This window comes from Phyllostomus hastatus, unplaced genomic scaffold (assembly GCF_019186645.2).
Source record: "Phyllostomus hastatus isolate PE091 unplaced genomic scaffold, TTU_PhHast_1.1 phas_scaffold_55, whole genome shotgun sequence".
In the NCBI taxonomy this organism is placed as follows: domain Eukaryota; kingdom Metazoa; phylum Chordata; class Mammalia; order Chiroptera; family Phyllostomidae; genus Phyllostomus; species Phyllostomus hastatus.
In genome coordinates, this window is record NW_025334035.1 from 8,323,613 (window position 1) to 8,346,569 (window position 22,957).

General features: G+C 40.5%; 1 protein-coding gene across 5 annotated transcripts in view; it reads left to right on the plus strand.

Moving 5' to 3' along the window:
* Window positions 1-22,957, plus strand: part of MYOCD (myocardin) — an 86,318-nt gene that overhangs the window by 14,286 nt on the left and 49,075 nt on the right. For all 5 annotated transcript variants that reach the window (XM_045824561.1, XM_045824562.1, XM_045824564.1 and 2 more), the window contains exon 2: window positions 21,047-21,112. In XM_045824561.1, coding sequence (XP_045680517.1) covers window positions 21,047-21,112 — 66 coding nt within the window. The remainder of the gene's footprint in view (window positions 1-21,046; window positions 21,113-22,957) is intronic.

A 22,957-nucleotide genomic window follows, 5' to 3' on the forward strand; every position in this document is an offset into this window, starting at 1 on the left:
CCCCACTTCTTCTTTGTCCATTCACCTATTCACCTACTGATGGACACAGGTTGTTTCCATATCTTGCCTATTGTAAATAATGCTGTAATAAACATATAGATGTATATGTCTTTTGATTTAGTGTTTTGGATTTCTTCAGACAGATATCCAGAAGTGGAATTGCCAGTCCTTCTTTGTCTCTTGTTATAGACTTTGTTTTAAAGTCTGTTTTGGCTGGTATAAATATTGCTACCCCAGCTTTTGTTTCTTTATTTGTTTGTTTTCATGTTCAAGAAATATCTTTCTCCATTACTTACCTTTCAGCCTGTGTGTATCTTTCAATCTGAAGTGAGCCTCTTGTAGGCAGCAGATGTAAAGGTCTTATTTTGTTATCCATTCAGGCACCATATATCTTCTGATTGAAGCATTTAATCCATTTTCACTTAAACTAATTGTTGATAGCTATGCATTTTTTTTGCCATTTTATTATTCACATGTTTGGTCTTTTCCTTTTTAAAGAAGACTATTGAACAGTTTGTGAAATACCATTTTGCTGGTGGTGAACTTCTTTAGCTTTTTCTTGTCTGGGTAGTTCTTTATCTTTCAATTCTTAATGATAGCTTTGCACTGGATGGTGTAGCTCAGTAGATTGAGTGCTGGCCTGTGAACCAAAGGGTCGCTGGTTCGATTCCCAGTCTAGGGGCACACGCCTGAGTTGCAGGCCAAGTCCCCAGTAGGGGACATGTGAGAGGCAACCACACATTCATGTTTCTCTCTCTCTCTTTCTGCCTCCATTCCCCTCACTCCAAAAATAAACACACAAAATCTTTTAAAAAATTAAATGATAGCTTTGCTGTGTAGAGTAATTTTGGTTATATGTCCTTGCTTTTATCATTTTAAATATTTCATGCCAATCTTTTCTAGTCTGCAAAATTTCTGTTGAGAAATCAGCCGGCAGTCTAATAGGAGTCCACTTGTACATAACTAACTTGCTTTTCTCTTGCTGCTTTTACACTTCTCTTTTTGTCTTTCACTTTTGGCACTTTAATTATGATATGCCTTTGTGTGGTCCTCTTTGGGTTCTTTTTATTTGGGACTCTCTGTGCTTCCTGGACTTGTATGTCTATTTCTGTCACCAGATTAGAGAAGTTTTCTGTCATTATTGTTGCGCGTGGGTCACCGGCCAGCAGTGACCACGGAACGCTGTGGATGGCTCGACGATAAACACGTGAGAAAAAACATGCACAGACAAACTAGTTTCTGTGGGGAAGTAGGGACGGAATGGCCACCCCCCCCTAGTGGGGAGCGCGCTGATTTACTGTCCATACCTGCTTTTATTAGGCTCATTCTGCATAATAATTCAGGTAAAGTACAGTACTCATTAGGGGGAAGTAAGGAACTACAGAAAACAAAGAACTCTGCCGGTCTATTGAGTTGGGGGTCAAAGAGCTGTAAGACTGAGGAACAAATTAACTTCCTCCTAAGACCCTTCTCATTCAACTGAGAGCATTCTAAACAAAGGAGGTTTCACAGTAATTTACATATTCTTTCTTAGGCCTGATCACCCTGGGGAATCCGCACTTCTCAGTACCGAGCTGCACTACCCTGTCATTGTTTCAGGCTTAGGTGGAGCAAGGGAACTAGGTAACCAAGAGATAAGGAGATTTTCTCCCAGACGCTGAGAACTCAGGCTACGTCAGAGCCGAGGAGCAAGGGTCCATCACCCCCTTTTGCTGCAGCCCCCCAAGTCCTTCTTTTGGGGGGGCCTCCCAAAAGTGATCGTGCCTGGCTTAGGTCGTTCTCCCCGTGGGGAATCTTACCCGTCTTTGGCTAACCGACCAAGCTTTTTGGGGTTCAGTCATGAATAAAGCAGCAGAAGCAGCATTCCTGCCAGGGAGATAAGCTTTTGTCTCCTTGCTGGCTTACGGTTCCAAGGGCGTTCCCTTAGCCTTAGCTAGGCGGGGGTTTCAGCTTCTGATACCAGTCAGGCGGTTCCCAACAATTATTTTTTCACACAGGTTTTTAATTCCTTGCTTTCTCTCTTCTCCTTCTAATACCTCCATGATGTGAATGTTGGTACACATCATGGTACACATCTGGTACATCTGGTACATCTGGTACACATCAATTTGTCCCAGAAGCTCCTTAAACTATCCTCATTATTTTGGATTCTTATTTATTTTTGCTGTTCCATTTGGGTGCTTTCTGTTTCCTTGTCTTCCAAATCTCTGATTTAATCCTCTGCTTTATCTATGCCACTCTTGATTCCCTGTAATGTATCCTTCCTTTCAGTTATTGTACTCTTCATTTCTGACTGGGTTTTTTTATGATTTCTAGCTCCATTTTTATGTTTCCTATCTCTTTGTTGAAGTTTTCTCTAAATTCATTTACTCTTCCCCTTAGTTCATTGGGGATCCTTATAACCAATGTTTTGAACTTTGCATCTGGGAGATTGCTTGTCATCATTTTATTTGGTTCTTTTCTCATGTTTTGTTCTGTTATTTGAGAAATATTTGTCTCCTCATTTTAGCTGCTTCCCTGTGTTTTTTTCTATTTAATAGGTAGAGATGCTACATCTCCTGGTTGGTAGAGTAGCCTTATGTAGTAGGTGTCCTGTGGGGCTCAGTGGCACAGCCTCCCTGGTGTCCTGATCTGGGTGCTCCAGGTATGCTCCTCCCCGCCATGGGCTATGTACACCCTCCTGTTATAGTTGAGCCTTGACTGCTGTTGGCACCTCAATGGAAGGAATTTACCCTCTAGGCTAATTGGCTGTGAGAACTGGCTGAGACCACCATGGACATGCTGTGCAGGGGCCCACCCCACAGAGTAGGACTGGCTTCAGTAGGGGCTCTGGTGCCTGTGGAGTTCACCCCTTGAGTGTGCTGCTTGTGCTGGTAGTGTGTGGGTATTCCAGGGTGGTCTAAATCTGTCCACTGGTGGAGCTGGCTCTGGGGCCTTCCTAGAGGTGTAAGCCAAGCCCAGCCACCACCCATGCCTGGGGCCAACCAGCATGAGCTACAAAGTGATCTGGATATGGCTACTATTTGTGCTAGGCTTGGACTTGCCGGGAAGAGGTCAAGTTTCAAACTAAGGCTGGCTTCCACTAGTGCCAGGCCTGGGGCCACTTAGCAAGTGGTACGGGGCCTGCCAAGGCCAGGTGCTGCTTATATGAGAGATTTTAAGAAAGTCTGCAGCCTGAGCCAGGACAAGTTATTCATATCAAAACGGCACTGGAAACAGCTTGGATGGGTGGGGTTGGGCTTCAGGGAATCACCAGCATGGAGCAAACAGTATAAGCCAGGTTGATAGAACTCAGATATGGTGCCTGTCTGGCGGCTCTGTGGGGGAGGGCTTAGCAAAGGAACAATGACCTCTGCCAGCACTTCTATCTGGGAGAAAGCTGCCCCTCCAGCTCTTGCCCTGATGTCAGACAATTCAGTTCCTCCCTGTATGTCCCTGGTGCTTTAACACGTTTTATTTTTATGGTGCATTAAACTCTCCTTGCCAAAAAAATAAAATAAAATAAGTCATATCATTTAATGTGCTTTTATTTTCACACAGACTCTGAGATTGTAAAACTGGTTATACAGATGAGGAGACTGATGGTCAGAAACATTAAGAAATTTGTCCAAGGTCACTCTGTAGATTTAGCACCAGAACTTTGGACTTTGGGCTCCCAGAATCAAATTTCCTACATGACCCCTCTGAGGAATTTGTATCCAGGGGGTCACAATGGTTGCAAAGTGCAGATGCCTGGCTTTCAAACCAGAGGCTCTCTCACAAAGTGGTCCTCCTGCTTCAAGCTTTCTTTGCATGTTGTAGCCATCTGCACTGGCTTTAAGACTGAAGGAAACAGATTAGAAGAACAGGTGAAAATTCATCCAGGTCAACACAGTGTTGACTGGGAGAGGAGACCTGACTGAGGGCTAGGCTTTGCAAGGGAGCCTTTGGCTTAATGGAATGCCAGTGTCTGCAGAGGGTCTGGTCTTAACACATAGATTAGAACCTGATACTGCAGAGTGCCCCAGAAATGGAAAATATTCTTTCATGTTATGTTTGGTTGCTTCAAAACCTTGTTTAAAAAAAAACAGGCCAAGATTATTTTCTAACATTTCAAAGTAATTTTAATATGTGTGCATTAACTATTTTCCCAAAATTTAAAGGTATAGTAAATTAATGAAATGTACATACTTTCATAGATATATACACACATGTATGATATATAAATGTATTTATATATACAATAGTAAAATATATTAAATGATAATGTAATAATAGTACATAGAACAGTGTGAGTGTATAATGCATAATACATATACATGTCTATTTTCTATATACACACACATATAATCACATGAAGGGTCAAAGAAATATGTCCTTTGTAGTCTTATATATACTACAGAAAAATTGAAGGGAAAACACAATGTTTGACAAAAGGAGAATGAATACATTGAAAATGTAATATAACATGTACTTTTTTGAAAGCACTATTAAGTGGTACTTTCAAAGAATATCTAATGAGATGAAACTATGTTTACAATGCAAAAAGGAGTTTTTAAAATCACATATGTAATACAATCCAAATTCTTGAGAAATTGTAGAGTAGATATTTTTATATACATGTACATGTTTGTGAGTTGGAAGAAAGAAGACAAAGTATTAGCAGGTGTTGGACATCCCTACAGACTTGAATTACCATTAGTTTCCTTTTCCACCCTGAAACATTTGCCCACTTTCCAAATTCTGTATAACGAGCATGCATTTGTGTTACAATCAGAAAAGTTAACGTGCTCTAAATGCTATCATAGTACATAGGCTTAACCAAGACTCTCAAAAGAACTTAACTGATATTTAAGGACTACAGCAATGTGGAAAGAAAATTTTCCCCTTAATCTGCAGGTAATTCCCTTTCCTTGCCCTCATAAAATACACCCTTTATTTCAAGTTCTAATTCCCCTTTATTTCCAATCCCCATCCAGTTATTCACTGAGTACCTATATTAACTTCATTAATATTTGTGTAGTAATGTATCACTGCTAAAGGAGTATTGTTTCTATGTCTACAATTACCCACTTAGGTATAACAGTACCTTATAACGATATACTCCTTATAGGGATGAAAAACTAATGTTCAGAAAGGGTTAATGACCTGCTGAAATTCAACACACACACACACACACACACACACACACACACACACAAATGGCAGAGCAGAACTGGAACCTGAATCTCTGGGCCCCAGGTTTCCTGACCTCTCTCAGTGAACAGCGGCACACAAGGAGGCATCACTCAGAGTCCCTTTTCTCAGACCTCCCCAGCAGTAGCTTTCAAGGAAAGCCAGTCAGACAGCAAGTTCTTCCCCTCTCAGGCTCCTCCTGTTGTGTCAGGGCGCACACGCGTCTGCTTAATTCACTTGTGGCGCTTAGCCATGGAACACATAAACAAGCAGGGAAAGCCTCAGAGAGGAATCTTGATGCCCAAATGAAGTGATTTGTCTTCTGAGATTATTGTTTGAAATTGTTTATGTCAGTTGCTGAGTTTCTGTTCTGTACTTCAGGGACCTGTCTGTAGTGGAAGAAAAAGTCCCTACAGCTGGAGAACAATCCCCATGGGGCAGCTGTCATGAAAGGGTGCCCTGAGCTTTCCTGTCCTCTGGATGCAGGCAGCAGTTGGGGAGGTTCACTGCAGGCCCAGCAGAGCATGCTTGAAGTTCTCTGTCGCTGGGCACACTCTAAACATGTGTAACTAATTTAACCCTCACAACAATCTTAAAGGGAGGTACTGTTGCCCCCACCCACCAAGATGGAGAAACCAAAGTACCTCCCCGTTAAGGAAATTTCACAATTAATAAATGGAAAAGTTGGGACTTGAACTCAAGAACCCCTGGCTTCAGAGCCTATGGACTGCTTCTCACAGGCACCTAAACTGGCTAGAGCTGGCTAGAGCCATCTGATTTGGCCTGTCCTCTCAGAGAGCATGCACACTGTTAATTCTGCCCCCTCTGCGACATGGTGAGCCCCAACACATTTCCACTTCAGGTCCACGTTCCTCTCCCTCTAGTGACTTGAGATATTGTGATATAAAAGCCCTAAGCTCACAAACCTGGCAGCATTGTGAGTGAGAGAGAATTCCTTTTGAGGCATGAATTAGTTTTCTTCAAATGTTTTGACAAACTGAGAGTGTGGTGCTTAGGGAAGGAATGACTTCCCAGTGTTTGTGTGAACAGACATCCTCCTAAAACAACTTTAGACCCTGCCTGAGGCCTGGTCATTGAAGTAACTGCATAATGATTCTGAGTTAGGGCTCTTCGGATTTCAATATTCTCCTGATTTTTACCCTCCAAACACCCAGTGCCAGGAGCTGGCCTGAGCTAATGATTCTCAGTTTTGTTAAAGGAAGTGGACTCAGAACATCTCTTAGGGTGAAGAAAGAGCACTGTGTGCCTGCCAAACCTCTCCCATGCAGGCTTGCTCACCTGTGGGACCACCATGGCCAGACCAGCTCCCGTCTGGCTCCTTCTTCCTCCCAACCATGAAGGGCTCCTTCAGTGATAGGAGCATCATTTTTGCTTCCTCTTCTCTAGCTGCTGCCAGCAATAGATGGGTAGCTAGTTGGGCCAATGTCATTCTTGGTCACTGCAACCATTTGGCTGTGCATCAGCACATAGGGCAATGGTTGACCAGGGAGCAGTTATTATTGGTACCTGGACTCGGAAGGCAAGGAGCAGAGTGTTCTCAGCCTCAGCACTGCACACAAAAATAATCTCTGGTTCTCAGCCTTGTTTGGGAAACATGGCCAGGATTAGGGCAGAAACAGTATGGACGACAAGACCTATTGGGCCACATTCTCCCAGCTTTATGTCAGTGGTGGCCCTGTCTCCTCTTCACCAGGTGGCTTGATACCTGTGTACCCCAAGGAAGAACAAATCAGAATGATGAATGGCTCAGGCTACTCACATGGAAGGTGACTTTTTCCCCAGATTCAGATAATACCAGGTCGAGGAAAGAATTTTGTAGGTGGGCTGTCCTTTGGGCAAGAAGAGGAAAGTTTAAGCTATAAATTTGTGTCCCACAATATTGGCTCTCAGCTCTGGAAGTGGCCTGAAACCTCCAGTCATGGTCCTGCTTTTTACTTTCCAGAATATCATTCATCCCCTGGCCAGCAGCTTTTTCATGGCCTGCGTCTGACAGTGTCCTTGAAGGCAACAATGTCAATGTCAGGGTTTGTGCATGAAGGTCGATCCAGCTAAAACCAGGGTAGGATTCAACAAAAAAGAAGTTCAAGAACTAAATTATGCACAGGTACTACTGCCCTTCTAAGGGAAGAGCCTTTAGCTGGCTGATGCTTTGTTGTGTCCAGAGCTAGTGGTGTTTACCTGGAACTGTATAGAGAGGACGCCACATACACAGCCATCCAAGCTAGTTTCCATGACATGCTTAACCTGGTTCCTGGGTGTGCCAGTGCCTGTTTCCGGTGTGTGTGTTTCAGCCACCTTTACAAACTGTAAGTACACATACCTAGGAGTCTTTGGCAGGACAGGATTTGAAAATAGATCTCAAAGCTCTGTTTGGTTGTACTCATAGCTCTCCACCACCACTGGATGCCCCTTCTCAACACTGAGCAGTAGGGAGCTTCTGGGTTTGCAAACAACTGAGAATTAAATAATAGAAATTTTGAACAAGCTTAAGCAAAAAAGAGTACTTACTATGGAGATATGAGCATGTCTCATGGAACTCAGCAACAGGAATGCGGTTGGGATGTGGAGGAAAGTAAACTGGAACTGGGGACTGGACACCTTCACCTCCCTGGCTCTCAGCAATACTCCCTTCTTCTCCCTCTTTCTACACCAGCTTTCCTGTTTTCCCCAGTCCATGTGCTTGGAAAGGACCACCCCACAGCTACTGAGGTTGCTCTCTCCCAGGCCCACTTCTAAAATTCCTGGGGAAAAGCCCAGTGTGGGCTGGTGGATACCCATCTTTGATACAAAAACTGTGGTAAGGGAGAGAGGCATCCCAGGGGGAACATCTTAGCTACATGAAAACCACATCCATGACAAATTTTTAAAGGGGGGGAGGGGCATTTCCTTATAAACCCAGTGGGAAAAAAACTACTCAGAAGAGAATAAAAGTCAGCTATCACTAGTCACTCATTTCTTTCATTCCTCACTCTTCTGGTAACTTTGCTGTCAGCATCTCCCTCTCTCGTAGGGCACACTGAGTCTTTAGGAAATAAAAATGACTCATACATGTGCACGTGAGTTGTTGTTGGGGGGAACTAGAAGGAAGCAAATGAAGTGTTGTGGGCTTAATGACATCATTTATTTATTTAAGTTTCCTGGGAGAAAGGGCCAGAACAGCCTTCTGTAATTCCCAAACCACATGCAACTCTCTTTTCATGACATCCCACAGTTGTAGTTGTTTAACACCCTTTTCTCTCTCTTGCCTTCAAAATTTACATAGGCAGAGCCCCAGCCAGCTTTATTCACAGCAATCTTCCCTGTCTAATACAGTGCCTGGAAGAATAGTTGGGGATCAAAAACTATTAAATGAATGAATGATGTTAGTGGGTTCGCCTTCCTGTCAAGTGTCCAGATGAAAGCATTACCTCAAAGGCTCTTGGCAGCCCTCCCAATTTTGCTACGAAAAATGATAGTAGCAATCATTTTGTTTGTTGTTTTATTTTTTTGCAAGTCTGCTTTAAAAAATTGTCATGTAAATTTGATTCACCTGTCCCTGTCTCACCCTCTCTCCCTCTCTCTTTCTTTCCTTAATTTATTATCAAGACATAGTAACTTTTTTCATAGTAACTCACTTCTCAAATCTTCCCTCCTTTCCTCATTCCCACTATGTTCAAGTGGACTTTTTTGTCTTATGCATGGATCATGCTGAGTCTTTAAGCCAGCAGTGTTGTCCCTATTCATGTTAGCACAAGATTGGTCATCCTAAAATCTTGGTATTACCATATTACTTGGTAACTGTCTTGACCAAGGTCACATAGCTATTTAGTGAGAGGCCTCCTGAACCTTATGTGACTTTCAAGGGACATCCCATTGATACATTGTGTCAAACAGAAATTTGAGAAACCTTCTAATTACTACTCATAAGTTTTTTGTGTATGTGTGAAGCCAAAATTGAATTCAGATGCAGGTCATATTTTTAAATATAATTCACATTGATTTTCTATGAAATTCTGGAATTTAGCATCTTATTGTCCAACATTTAAATTATTAAAATTTATATTTAGACATAGGGCTTATTGTATATGCAGAACATGGAAAAAGTATAAAGCAATGAAACTACAAGCAGTATCATGGCCCTGATGGAATGATTACTCTGTAGTTACCAAGGGGTGCTGGTTGCTAGGCAGGGCATAGAAGATTCCGACAGTTTCCAAGAGTCCATTGTAAGAAGGTAGTGGAAGCCCACCACCATCTCCTGATGTTAAAGTTGGCTTTCTTCCACTGCTGTTCCTAAGGGACCTGGGCTTGGTCCTCTGCTGAAATCGGAGACTCTCCTGTGCTCTTGAGGCTTCACTCTCCTACAAGGAATGTTCAAAGATCAAGATGAGTTGGGAATATGGGGTCATGTTAGTGCAATGGCACCATAATCTACCCCCAGCTCTTGCTCCTGGATAAAACCACCCCATCTGTTTCTAAGCAATATCTCTTTGGAGGTTTGATATTTTTTTTTACATCTAAATCATAAAAATAATATAAGTCAGAGGGGATTTAGAGATCATGCAATTTAATGATTTTCAAATTCTGATCCATGGGGCTTTGACATTTTACAAGAAGTTCTGCTTTCATTGCTCACCCCTTTGCTATTGCTTTTTTCCTTTCATGTTATATTTCAGTTAAAAAATGTTTCCAGTGATTTTTTTAAAAGTTTGAAAACACCTAATTCTAACTTAGCCCTTCCTTTCACGGGTAGAGGGGCTGGAGCCCAGAGAGATAAAATCCTTGTGCTATTATTTTGAAGTGTTGGGAGAGCATGAGACTTAAGTTTAGTTAGTAGAATTTGGGGAGTTATTTTCATCTCCCCACCTCATCAAGGCAGAGCCATTGCCAGAGTCCATGGAACATTAGAAGAAAGAGAGCAAGATGACTCTGTGGATGGTGAACATATGGTTAGTTACCATGAGTACACATTGTTTATTTTCTTTACCAATCACAATTTTTCCATAATTTTATATTTATTTTTTCTCCCAAAATATGATTTACTACATATACAGTAAACATAAATTATTTTATGACTTTGGCAAAGTTTAAGTACACATTAATTTATAATTTAAAAAAAAATGTCTTTTTAGCCCAGACATTCTGGTTCTCCTTGAAAAAGTAGGACCATTCTTAGAGGCTGCAGAGGTTGTGGCAAGTAGGCTGCACAGAGGCTGCAGGCCAAGTGAGGCTAAAGGAAATCTGTTTAAGAGAAATGAAGGATTTAGTAGAAAAAAAAATTGAGTGGAGGAGGGTAGAATAGGAAAATTAATCAAATATGAATAATATGGTCTTCAGAAAGCAGTGTATTTTGCAACATGGGAGAAGTAATGGGTAAGGGTGATGCTCTTAGCAACGACAATTTGGATGAACCAAATATAAGCTTAACACACAGATCCCAGTAACTTCTCTGAGATTCTTTGGATGAGTCTATGTCATCTAGATCAAAAAGAATCAATAAGAACTAACAATGAACAGAGAGTTGGGAACCACTAAGATATCTTGTATTATGATTTGGGGACAATAATATTACTGGAAAATTGGAAATTTTCCTACAACCAAGAGGGGAAAAGCAGCTCTTCTCCACCTTGAGTGGCAATAGGAGAGATTTCTGGGTTTCAGTTGGACCTGCCAGCTTTGTCAACACAGCCCAAACTGAGGTGGGCATAGGTTGACTCGGACACCGGTCCGCAGTGTCCACAGCATTATGGATGAGACGAAATAAATTCACACAAACTACTGAGTCCTGTGGAGGAAAAGGGATGTCATGACTTCCCTCTCAAGGGGAGAGCAAGTCTCGGCACACCTTGGCCACCCTCTCAAGAGGAGAACTCCCTGACCTTGTCTTGAGAAGCTTTTACTGGATTCAATTTGCATGGGAATACAGGGTGTATACGTAAAGCTCATTAATCATTATCAGGCAGTAAAAATCAAACAATAGGTAACACACAAAGAACTCAGAGGGCCTATTTTGAGTCAGGGTCAGATAGTTAAAGGGCCATAAAACTTTGGGGAACAAACTCACTCCCTGCTTGGACCCTTATCATTTAATTGAGAGCATTCTAAACAAAGCAGGTTTCACAGGATTTTACATATTCTTTCTTAGGCCTGACCACCCTAGGGAACCTGCCCTCTCCAGCACAGGGCTGCACCCACCACCAGCATTGTTTCAGGCTTAAGTCAGGCAGGGGAAGTAAGGCAGCCAGGAGATTAGGAGACTTCTCACAGACAGAATGAGGACTCAGGCTATGTCAAAGCCAAGGGGAGAGGGACCATCACCCCTTTTCTGTAGCCCCCAAGTCCTTCCCTGGGGCCCTCCCCCATGATCCTGCCTATCTTAGGTCATCCCTCCCTTGAGGAGTCTTACCTGTCATTGGCTAACCAATCAAGCATTGGAGGCCAGACAGGGTGAAGTAAAAGAGGCAGAGGCAGCACCCCTACCAGGGAGATAAGCCTTGTCTCCTTAGTGGCTTATGGCCTGATGGTCATTTACTTAGCCTTAGCCATGGTGGGGTTACAGCTCCTGAAACCAGGCAGGGCAGTTCCCAACAATGGGCAATAACCTGGCTTATTACAGCAGGGAACATAGCCCAGGTGAAATACCTTGCCACCACCACCTCCCCTCTGCCTGAATTGCTGCTTCCGATTATCTAAACAGTTGACCAAATAGCCAGATTCATTCTGAAGTTCTTAGAGCAAATCTTTCATGCATAAGTAGGTTTTCTTTCTGTCTTTTCTTCTTTCTCCTTCCTTCCTTCCTTCCTTCCTCCCTTCTTTTTTTAGAATTAGGATCACCTCCATGTTGGGCCCAGGGAAACAGCTCAAGATGAAGGCAGAGGTGTAGCCGTATTAATTCAGAGTTCTGCCAGGACACTTGGCCTATCTCTTGTTTCCCTCATGGAGCAGGACCTGGTGTGCCCCTGGATTAATGCATCTTTTATTTTCTATTAAATATGTATGAATTAATAGCCATCGCTGGAATAGATATTCTCACACACATATTCACACTCACAATAAAGAAATTAAACCTTTTTTCCTAGTTGTTTTCTCTTTACTTCCTCCTTCCATCTCTCCCCCATTGTTGCTTTCTCTTTTGTCTGCTCCCTTTTCCCCTAAAATCATCAGTACCTTCAGCACTGATTCATATTCAGATTTCATCTGATGAAAGTTTCCCTTCCTGTTGTATGTAAACATTCAGGCAAATACATAACAAACACTTAAGCAAGTTAAAATACTATCTTAATGTGACATGGTGCCTCTGTTGGGCAGAAGCTACTTTCTCCTTTTTGGTTCTTTGAAACTTTGGAATTATTTGGAAATCATTCTAAAGGCTTGGTTTAGAGAATCTAAACTAGGTTTGTGTAACTGGGAGATTCAGGGAATTCCAAATTAGACTCCCACACCCTATAAGCTATATCTTTAAGTCAAGTATCAACCCAGCCTGCCACTAAACAAAATAAATCTTTAGGTCAGAATATAAAGAAAAAGTAAAAATAGATTCAAGGTATTATAAGTATATATTTATGACATACACAATATCTAAAATCCATTTAATATAAAAATTGTTAGAATAATTAGTTAAGAGTTTAACTAATTAAAGTCTTAACTTTAATTAGTAATACAAGTCTTTTCTTATACTATATATAGAATTAATTCCAAATGCACTGCAAAGTCAAATGCAAAAACTAAAAAAAAAGTATAATAAGAAAATTTAAGTGAATATATAATCTAGATATGGAGAAGATATTCTAAGTATACACCAAAGATAGAAATCATAAAAATTTTCTAATGGATTACATATAAAAATGTTAAATGCCAAAAATTTTCACAAACAAGATTGAATTACAAAATAAAAATCAGTGGAAATTTACAACATAGATGACTGTGTTTAATGTGCTTGAAATATAAATAGCTCTCCCAAATCTACAATTAAAAAATTTCAATGGAAAAATTTGCAAAGCATTTTATCAGGCAGTTCATAAAAGAAAAGATAGTAATTGTCAATAAATCCATGAAAACATGTTTGGTTCATACAATGAGATATTGTATAACTTATTAGCTTTTTATTCTTCTTTACTGGCATCATCTATTGCTAATGGTATATAGTGAAATTGTATAGTCCTAACAAAAGTATAAAATGATACATCATTTCTGAGGAAAGAAATTAAATATATAGTAAAGGGACATTAGTTTAAAAGATATTGGATGAAATACTTGGTGGCCATTAAAAATGAGGGACTACAAATACACGTCCACACAAAAAGTAGTAATATATTGTCAGTAAAAAAGCAAGGCACAAAACACTATTAAAATGTGGTCTTGCTTTCACACATTATATCCTTGCTTATTTCTATTTCTGAAAACTATGTTTTTCTCAAAATTTCCTATAATGTTTGTTAAAATATAGTTTCAATATACCCTAGGCCTACTGGACTACTGTCTCCAGGACAGGGACAAAAGAAATGGTTGTTGTTTTTTATTTTTTGGCCCAGGTAACTCCCATTAGGTAAATTGGGGAAATACTGACCTAATCAATAAAATGTAATATCTTCTTTGGGTTTATATTGAAGCTGAGATACAGAGATTCTAGCACCTGTCTAAAGTAACAACTATGTAGTAGCAGAATGGGGTCTAGAATCACATGTGCCATATTCCAGAAGAGCCATCTCTTTTTAGAGAGTGGAACTTCTTCAGGCCAGTAATCTTAAATTAAATTCCCATCAACTTCTTACTTCAGTTAGACAGGTAACTGAGCTTCTCTTCAGCTCCATTGTTTCACATTCGGTAATGATCTTTCTTTGTTGATGGCAAATGGAAAGTTTTCCGTTTCCACCGTTCCCTAGCAATGTGACATTTCAAACAGTAGCACAGAACTCTTTAAATAGAAAAGATCCATTTCCACTCTATCGTGACTCAGTAACAGCCACAGGATTCTTCTCAAACTTTCCTAAAAATGTCATCTTTGGGCTGGACTCAAGAGGAACATTTCAGCCAAGGAGACACATTTTCCACTCTGTCAGGAATGAGCGAGCATGGGTTTGGAACATAAAGTGTTTTGCAATCTTCAGAAAAGCAATACTTCTCATCAAAACCATGGCAACAACTCTGTGTGATACGTCAGAGCCTGGGAGCATTCAGGAGCCTGCTCCTAATTGGATACTCGACTGGGCCTGTAACCTATGTCTGTTAATAACAGTCACCCTGCTGCCAGAAAGAGAATGATATCCTTCATGACTGTTGCTTTGGAGACACTGTGGCAGTGATGCTGAACTGAGGGTCCCTTATGTTGAGTTACCTATAAGGGAGGTAGCATGAAATGTTCCTCTTGTTCTAGTGGATCCTAATTCTTCATCAAAAGACCGCCCCTTGACCCCAGTGTGTTCCTTGCAAACACAGGATATGACATGGCAAAAGTTACTCTTTTGTCATTCAAATAGTTCCATTTGGAATTTGTACCCATGAGGCAAAATTTTAGAGTCCAAAGCCATGGGTTTAAAACTTGTTTCCCTCACTTCTAACTCTGGCCTTGGATGAGCTATTTACACCCTCTGGGCCTTACGAGCTGTGACACAAAATAATAATTCACACTCTTTGTGGGATATGTGGGAGGTTTCAATGAGATGATTTGTATAAAAACTTCTGACACCAGACCAGCACTTTTTATTTTGTCAATGCCAGAGAAGCGGGGAGGAGAAATAAAAGAAGCAAACAGGAAGATGAAAGAAGTGATCTCCATGAGTGAATGCCTCAGTTTCTTCTGTCACTCCTCTTTTGTCTCCTGCCTTTCCCATCTCGGGTAACCCATGTGTTCAGTGCCCTCTTCATACAAATTCCTCTTTCCCAAATTGCACCACCTCCCCTCAGAGACAGGAAGCCCTGGGCATGGCTGACATTTTGTAAGTTATACATCAGCACTCCTGCTGCAACTTAAACTCCCTTTTTTCTTCAGATTCTATTACCGGAACCAAACAGATGGGATTTTTCTTGAAAGAGCCACTATCAATATAAAATAGAAAGGTAGTCTTGTATAGTTTAGGGCACAGGTGGCAAACACAAGCCTATGGGCTTGCAAGCCTCCACCTTGTTTTATCCGGCTCAGCAGCTTGTTTCCACCCAGCAGCAGCACCGAGCTCCTTGCCCCTAGTTAAGGAGTAATTACATTTGTACAGTCCTAAAATTATATTTGGCCCTTTGAAGGCCACAGTGAGGCTGATGTGGCCCTAGTAAAAATGAGTTTGACACCCCTGGTTTAGGGAATGGTTAACTCATTAACTCCACAATGATTCTGTGAAACTGTAATTGTGATATATGGCTAGTGTTAATATTATGACTGTACACAGATGAGCAGGCCAGGGCTCACAGACATGGAGACAACTTGCCTCAGGTCACACAGTGCAGTGGAGTCAAGGTTGAGTCTATGTTTTCCATTCCCAACACCCTTGCTTCATCAAGCTGCCTCCCTTCTTCATTAAGAAAGTGCTACCCACCAGCTCTGGCACATAGCAGAGGGGCTGTCTATGTGATGAAAAATGTGACAATGTCCATCAATCCTGATATCTCCCCCTTCTTCAACCTGAAACTCTCAAGACACCTGCACCATTGCACCTGGATCTTCCTTGCCTGGGCACCAGCAAGTGAAACATTCTGGCTGTAACCAGTGGTATGCAGAGATATTCTAATTCCCATTCTTGAGCTGGGTACCCAGCCTAAGCCCCAGCTGCATATAGGTAGTCTATTTCTGGTCCTTCATTATAGTGGATCCAGAAGTTTCTATATATTCTTTAATAATCACTAAGTAGGGGGGCTGTATCTCTGATGTAATAGAGTTTACAATTATAATTATAAAATATTAAAGTAACATATTCCCTCTTCTTTGCGAAGGTGGTGCTTGGGGTGGTGGTGGAACTTGCTTCTCTGGTCCTGAAATTTATTTGGGTGTGGGGAGGGGAGGGTGGCAGACCAGAGTAGTCAAGCAGCATTTATAAAAATGGATAATATAAGATTCTCTCTGCCAGACAAATCTATCATGAGTCTAGAATAATTGAAATATAGCACTGAAAAAGTATAGCCAGACAAATGAGGAAATCAGACTCAAAAGCCCAGAACTTCTGAGTGAAGAGGTGACGTCAGTGCAAATGAATGACTTAAAATTCTGACAAAGGAATGCAAAAATAGATTTGAAAAAAAAAAAACTTTGGTTCTGGAAGCTAACGGAGACTGACAGCTGAGTGTCAGAATCATAAAGGAACACACTAGGATGAAGTGGAAAAGGCACCAAGAATTCACTTGCCTTCATCACCCAGAGATGACCATATGGCCTCACAGGACGTGAAGCGGAAACCCCACAAATACCTGGCATGTGTAGGTGGCTAGAACTGAGAGTGGAGGCAGGGACCAAAATGCAACCCTCCCCTCAGTTTTTTTGTAGACACAGTGGGTCAGTGAAGGTTTGCCAGCAGGTCCGGGGCCACAAATGGCCACAGCAAGCTGAACACAGGGAAACAGGTGCTGCTCAGCAAAGCCCAAAAAGACGGACAGGGAAGGAGGCCAGGCACTCACTGAGGACAGCTGTGCCCAGAGGCAAAGGCTGCTTCACCCAAGCACAAGCTGCTTCCAGGCATGTGGGGCCCCTCCCATGTGCAGGAGGGAGTAGCCACAGAAAGACATGGGGGTCATTCATGCTCCACCTCTGGCATTGGAGCTTTGCCAGACCTGGAGAGGAACCCACCCAGGGACAGATCACACTGTGAAGATCCTCCTGGTCCTGGCTCTCTGGCCACTCTCTTCAGGCACGGAGCATCGCACTGGCCGCCAAGCCACCACCTTCCCTGGAGAGAAGCACAGCAGCTTCAGGGTGAGAAAAGTGGTGGGGCCAAGGGCAGCAGGCGAGCCAGCCACTTGCTAGCAAGAAGAGAATTGGAACAACCTTCAGGGAAGCTGTTTGCCTTCCCACCACAACCCTTTGAATCTGACACTTCAAACGGGACAATTCCGCTTCTAGGAGGTCATCCATCCTATAGTAATATTGGGGGTGTGGGCTGATATTAACTACCAAGAGTGCCCATTGCTGTTTTTTCATAGTAAAATATTGGAAACAAACTAAATATCCAATAATGGGCATTTGGTTTAATAACTTATAGAATAACGAAAAAATAAGATACTATGCAGCTACTAAAATAGTATGTTTTGAATGGTATTAAATAACATGGGAGTATATCTGTGATCTATAACTAATGATAGAAAGCAGCTAGTGAAGGAAAACATAATATGATCCCACATAAATGTAGAAAAAAGGGCCTCAAGGACACACATCCCGTATTGAGAATAGTTATCTCTAGTTTGGCAATAGTATTTTTTTCTGGACGCTTTTCTATATTTCACAATGTTTCTTCCTTGAATACATACTGATCTGCTTTCTCCTCCCTTTATACTCTTTCTCCCCTCCCCCCTCACCCCCCCATACCCCCACTTCCCTTAGAGTGTTACACTCTAAGAGAACAGCTCAGCTCAATCCTCTGGCTTAGTAGTTTGTTTTTAACTCTATTACTTCTGATATTCAGTTATCCATTTGAATTTGTTTATTCTAATGAACTAAGTTTTACATTGATCTGTGGCTTTTATTTTTAAAAATTTTAGAAAACACATAAATTAAAATTTACCATCTTAACCTTTAAAAAAATTTTTTTAAACATTTTAGTTAGAATGTGTTTCTAACTAAATATGAATACAGTAGGCAACAGACTTTTTCTATTTCAAAAAATATTATAGTTAATGCCATTACACTTTTAACATGCTAACAACAGTTTTGGATGGAGTAGTTCCTTTAAAAGCCATTCATCATTCACTCACGCTCATTGAAGAGCACAGTGTATATGCTGGTTTGCAAATAGATACCTAAGAAACTTAATGCTAAACCCATTTTAACTGCAAACCAAACACAAATTTCAACACTTTCCACTCACTCTACTGCAAACTTAACTTTAATTCAAGTCTCAAACCAAACATTAGAGTCAAACATGGTGGTTGTACAAGAGCTACTTCTCCTTCTGACCATAATATTCATTCATATCTTTAACTTAAACTAAATTATAAAGCCAAGTATAACTGCAATTCTAATGTTACAACAAGCAAAAACACTAAAATTCTAACTCATTAGGTAATTCTAGGTCTGGCTTAAAGCTTCAACCTAAGACTAACACAATCTAAAAGTTTATCTATCTATAAACATTCTCATGTCCAGAACTAACCTGAATTTTAACCTCAACTCAATTCTATTCTCTAACATTAGGCTAATCCTAAGTCTGTCTTAAACTGAAAGATACCATGAAATTCATCATACTTTATGAAGATGCTAGCAGATATCTTTTAAAATAATGGGTTTTTTTTTACATCTGCATTCACAAATGTTCATTACATAATTAGAAGTGTTTGATTTAGGGGTTATAGCTTCTGCTGAAGAGTTTGCCATCTTAATCATTTTTTAAATGTACAACATAATGGCATTGAAAACATTCACCTTGTGTGACGACCATCACCACCCACCTTCAGAGCTCTTTCCATCTTGCAAAACTGAAACTCAGCACCAATGAGAAAATACTCCCCATCCCACCACCACCCCCATCCCTCACTCCCTGGCAACCACCACTCTACTTTCTGTCCCTATGAATCTGACTAATCTAGGTACCCCATATAAGTGGGGTCATATAGGATTTGTCCTTTTGTGTCTGCTTTATTTCACTTAGCATAATGTCCTTCAAGTTTTGTCTATGTTGTAGCATGTGTCAGAATTTCCTTATTTTTTAAGGCTGATATTCTGTGGTATATACAAGGTGGGCAAAAGTAGGTTTACAATTGTGAGTAAACAAAGCAGAGTTTATTCTCATATTACTAATTCATTGATTATGTAAATCTACTCTTGCCCACCCTTGTATATACCATATTTTGCTTAGCCAGTCATCTGCAGACAGACCCTTGGGTTATTTCAGTCTTTCAGTTATTGTGAATAAGGAACATGGACATACAAGTCTCTGCTTTCACTTCTTTTGGATATATACTCAGAAGTGGGAATGTTGGATTGTGTGGTAGTTCTATTTTTAATTTTTTTTGAGGTATGCCATACTATTTTTCACAGTGGCTATACCTTTCTACATTCCCACTAGTAGTGCACATGCATTCCAATTCCTCCACAGCCTCTCCAACACCTGTTGCTTTTTGTACACATATAGTAGCCATCCTAACATGTGTGAAGTGGTATGGTTTAGTTTAATTTTAATTAATGAATATTCTTTTGCTTGTCTTCAAGAAAGGGCTGTTGCATTTGTTCACACTGTAACCTTGAGTGTATGTTCTTTCATAGTTAAGTTTGGAGTCTTTCCTTCATGGTGCTGACATGTCTCCCAGGCTAGGTCATTCTCAGTGGTACCCTCCCAATGTGCCCTCATGGGTTTCTGTTAGACTGAGTGATGCACAGGTGAGCCCAGCCTACAGGGAAAAGATGTGTTGCTGACACTTGTATTTTGATCTGATTCTAGGGATTGTCAGAGAGGTACAGGATGGCTAGTAGCTAGCTTCAGACAATGAAGGATTCTGAACTCTCTTGGGTATCGCTAACAATCTGAACAATCCTGTGGTCTCCCAAGATGCCATTTTGTGTTTGCACCTGCAGAGAGACAGTCTCATGCCCATAACCAGTGCCTAGTCCACTGTGAGGAGGACATGGTAGAGACTGACCTCCTGCTTTGGTACCCAAACCAATAACCCTGTGTAGACTGAGCCTTAGGCCCCCTTCTGTTCCTGGGCAAAAAGGATTCTTGGCACAGCTTTCAATTAGTTACCCTTGTATGTCTTCGGAGGTATTTTTTAAATTCAATCCCACGTTCCTTTTATGCCTCATAGATTATAGTTTTGAGCCTCTGAGAAATCCCCTTCTTTTCCAGTGTAGGTAACTTACACCCAGAATCTCCCTGAGAAAATGGAATATCTGTAAGAAAGAAAATAGATATTGAAAGACAGAATGTGTTTGGGATAGAGGGGTAAGAGGAAAGAGAAAAATCTCAAACAATACACTCATATATATACACATACACTCATTATATATATACTACTTATATGTATACATGTATACGATATAATCTATTTGTGCTATGGATAGTAACATAAATATTTATAAAATAGAGTATAGTTTGGACAATTCACAATGTTGTATTTTCTCTAAGCAAAGCATGATTCCAGTAGCACTTCTTTGAATTTATAAATGGATTCCAGAGTCTCAATGATATCATTCATAAATGACTGACTTTGTTCCAAGCACTCTGCTAAGCCACCTGCATAGGTTGTCTTTTCAAACTTCGTGGCAACACTATATGCAGGCATTGTTCTCACTTGCAAATGAGGAAATCAAAAGTCAGAGAGGTCTTACCTAGGGTTTCTCACCTGTGAATGGGCTAGGGATGGAATGTAAACCCATGTGAGATTCCAAAGCCTATGCTTTCTTTACTCTGTCCTCCCTCCTGAAATTACAGGACAATTCCAGGAAGAACTTGATGGTATTTATCTTCCAAGTGGCATAGTGGGGACAGAGGGAGCATGGTGCTGTGAAAATAACATTCACTTCAAAGAGGAGACAAGTGTCCTCATTCTAGGTTGTTACCAACTTCCTGAAACACCCTGCAACTCTCTCAGCTCCTCTTCTCCTTCTTTCTCTATGTCTGTAACAGAGATAAAAAGATGCACAAACTTTCACAACTGCTCTGGAGATAAAATGAGAAGAGCTTTGCAAAAAAAGTATGATGTAAATATAAGTGGTTATGATCACATTTGGCCCAGCTCACAAACTAACACTTCTTTTTCTAAGTTTTGCAGTTACGACTTCAACAGAGAAGGACCCAAGAACAACTGGCCAACCAAGGCATAATACCATGTGAGTAGCTGCATGTCCTATTTATTGATTTACTACAATGGGACTGTGGGTGTTGGGAACTAGAAAGCACCTCAGAGGTCATTTAGACTAAGCCCATGGATCTTCATATAATCCGTGTCATCAGAAATCCCCAATTTTGGATGCTTTGGCCCAAATGCTCCTCACCCACAGGGGGTTGATTCCCTAAAATTTCACATTGTGGGAGGTTTGATTTCAGTGTAAGCACAATTCACTATAGGCATCCCTCACCCTTTTCTTACTTTTAAAATTGGATATAATCACTATTCTTTCCAGAAGCATTAATCATATCACCTTTTCCCGCTTCCTAGGTTTCACTTCTATTTGGGATACTTGTATCCACAATTAATTGAATATTGCCAAGTGCTTCCTTTCTAGATTACTGAATAGTAATGCCATTCTAGCATAAATGGTATAATATTAAATAACTGGCCATAATGTGGGTCAAAGAATAAAGATTATCAAACCTTTTAGATCTATTTGATATTTTCTACCAATTTAGCAATTAAAGTTCACTTTTTAAAAAAGAAATAGAAATAGCAAAAAGAGTGCTCTGGATGAATGAAGCACAATTTAAGTTTATTTAGATAATAGTTTCTAACTTTCTCCAACAAAATTTAAAATTTAAGATTCATAATGACTTGCAGAAATCCAGGTCCCTGTTACAGTTAGTACTTTAGAGTTTGGTATGAAACAAGTAGAAATGTGTTCCTGAAAAAATGTCCTGCAGTTAGTAATATCAGAGTTCCATGATTTAAGGTCTAAAATTTTTAAGTATAATTCCGTGATTCAGAGCCAAAACACAACTAAGAATTTTTCAGGACTTTTCCTTTGTTTTTCAAAAGCAGCTCTGTGTTAATGGCTAAACCCTACAAACAGCAAACAGCAAGTGAGCTTATAGTGGAACAACCTTTTTAGAAGTTTGCTAAACACAAAAGAAACAGCTCACCCTGCTATTATTTCAAAGCTGTTTAAACAACGTGTACAACTATGATGAGAAAGCACAGGAGCTCCCTCCTGTGTGCGGCCTGCTCGTGGTGGTCAGACAGCCTGTGCCCATGCTCAGGATGGAGGAGAGACAGAGGTCTGTAGGCTTCACACAAATTCCACCCAACTTCACTCAACTCTGACAAGGCCAGTTTTTAGGAATCCTACCTTAGTGGCAGGATTTATTCACTAAGATTGTAGACAAACATAGATGCACTAGGATCCTTTCAGCAGACCATAATCTATACTATGTGCCCTTAAATAGGTGAGGAGCCACAGCTTTGAATATTATTAAAATAATCTATCCCCTCACTGGTTTTCTTTGTCTTAATTCTAGAAAGGCAAATGAAGGGGATAGACCAGGACCTTCAAGTCAGCTCCAACTGTTGACAGCTGACCTAGAGTTCCACCCATGTGCTTAAGTCCTCTGAGTCTGGGTCTTACAGCTGGCATTAGGATGAGAATAAACTTTTTTTTTTTTTGAGGGGGGGTTGAGGTTAATAAGATTAAATCTCTAGAAATTGGTAAAAATACATAATAAGATAGGAATTAACCCTATGCTACACTTTAAAATAACACCTATATGTCAGTTGGGAAAGCCAATGTCCATTTGTGTAGTAGGGTCCAATGAGAATAGAATAGTTTGTTCCCCAGGACTTTTGGAATTAGATAGTGTGCAAATTAACAAAATACTGCTTGACAGAAATTTTATATGCATAGTCTATTGTATCATTAAAATAATTACTGGAAAAAGTCCTATGAGTAAGGAAATGGTTTTTTTTTTCTTTTTAGTTCAGCAAAATGATAAAAGTTAATTAAACATCAGTTTTCCATAGTCTT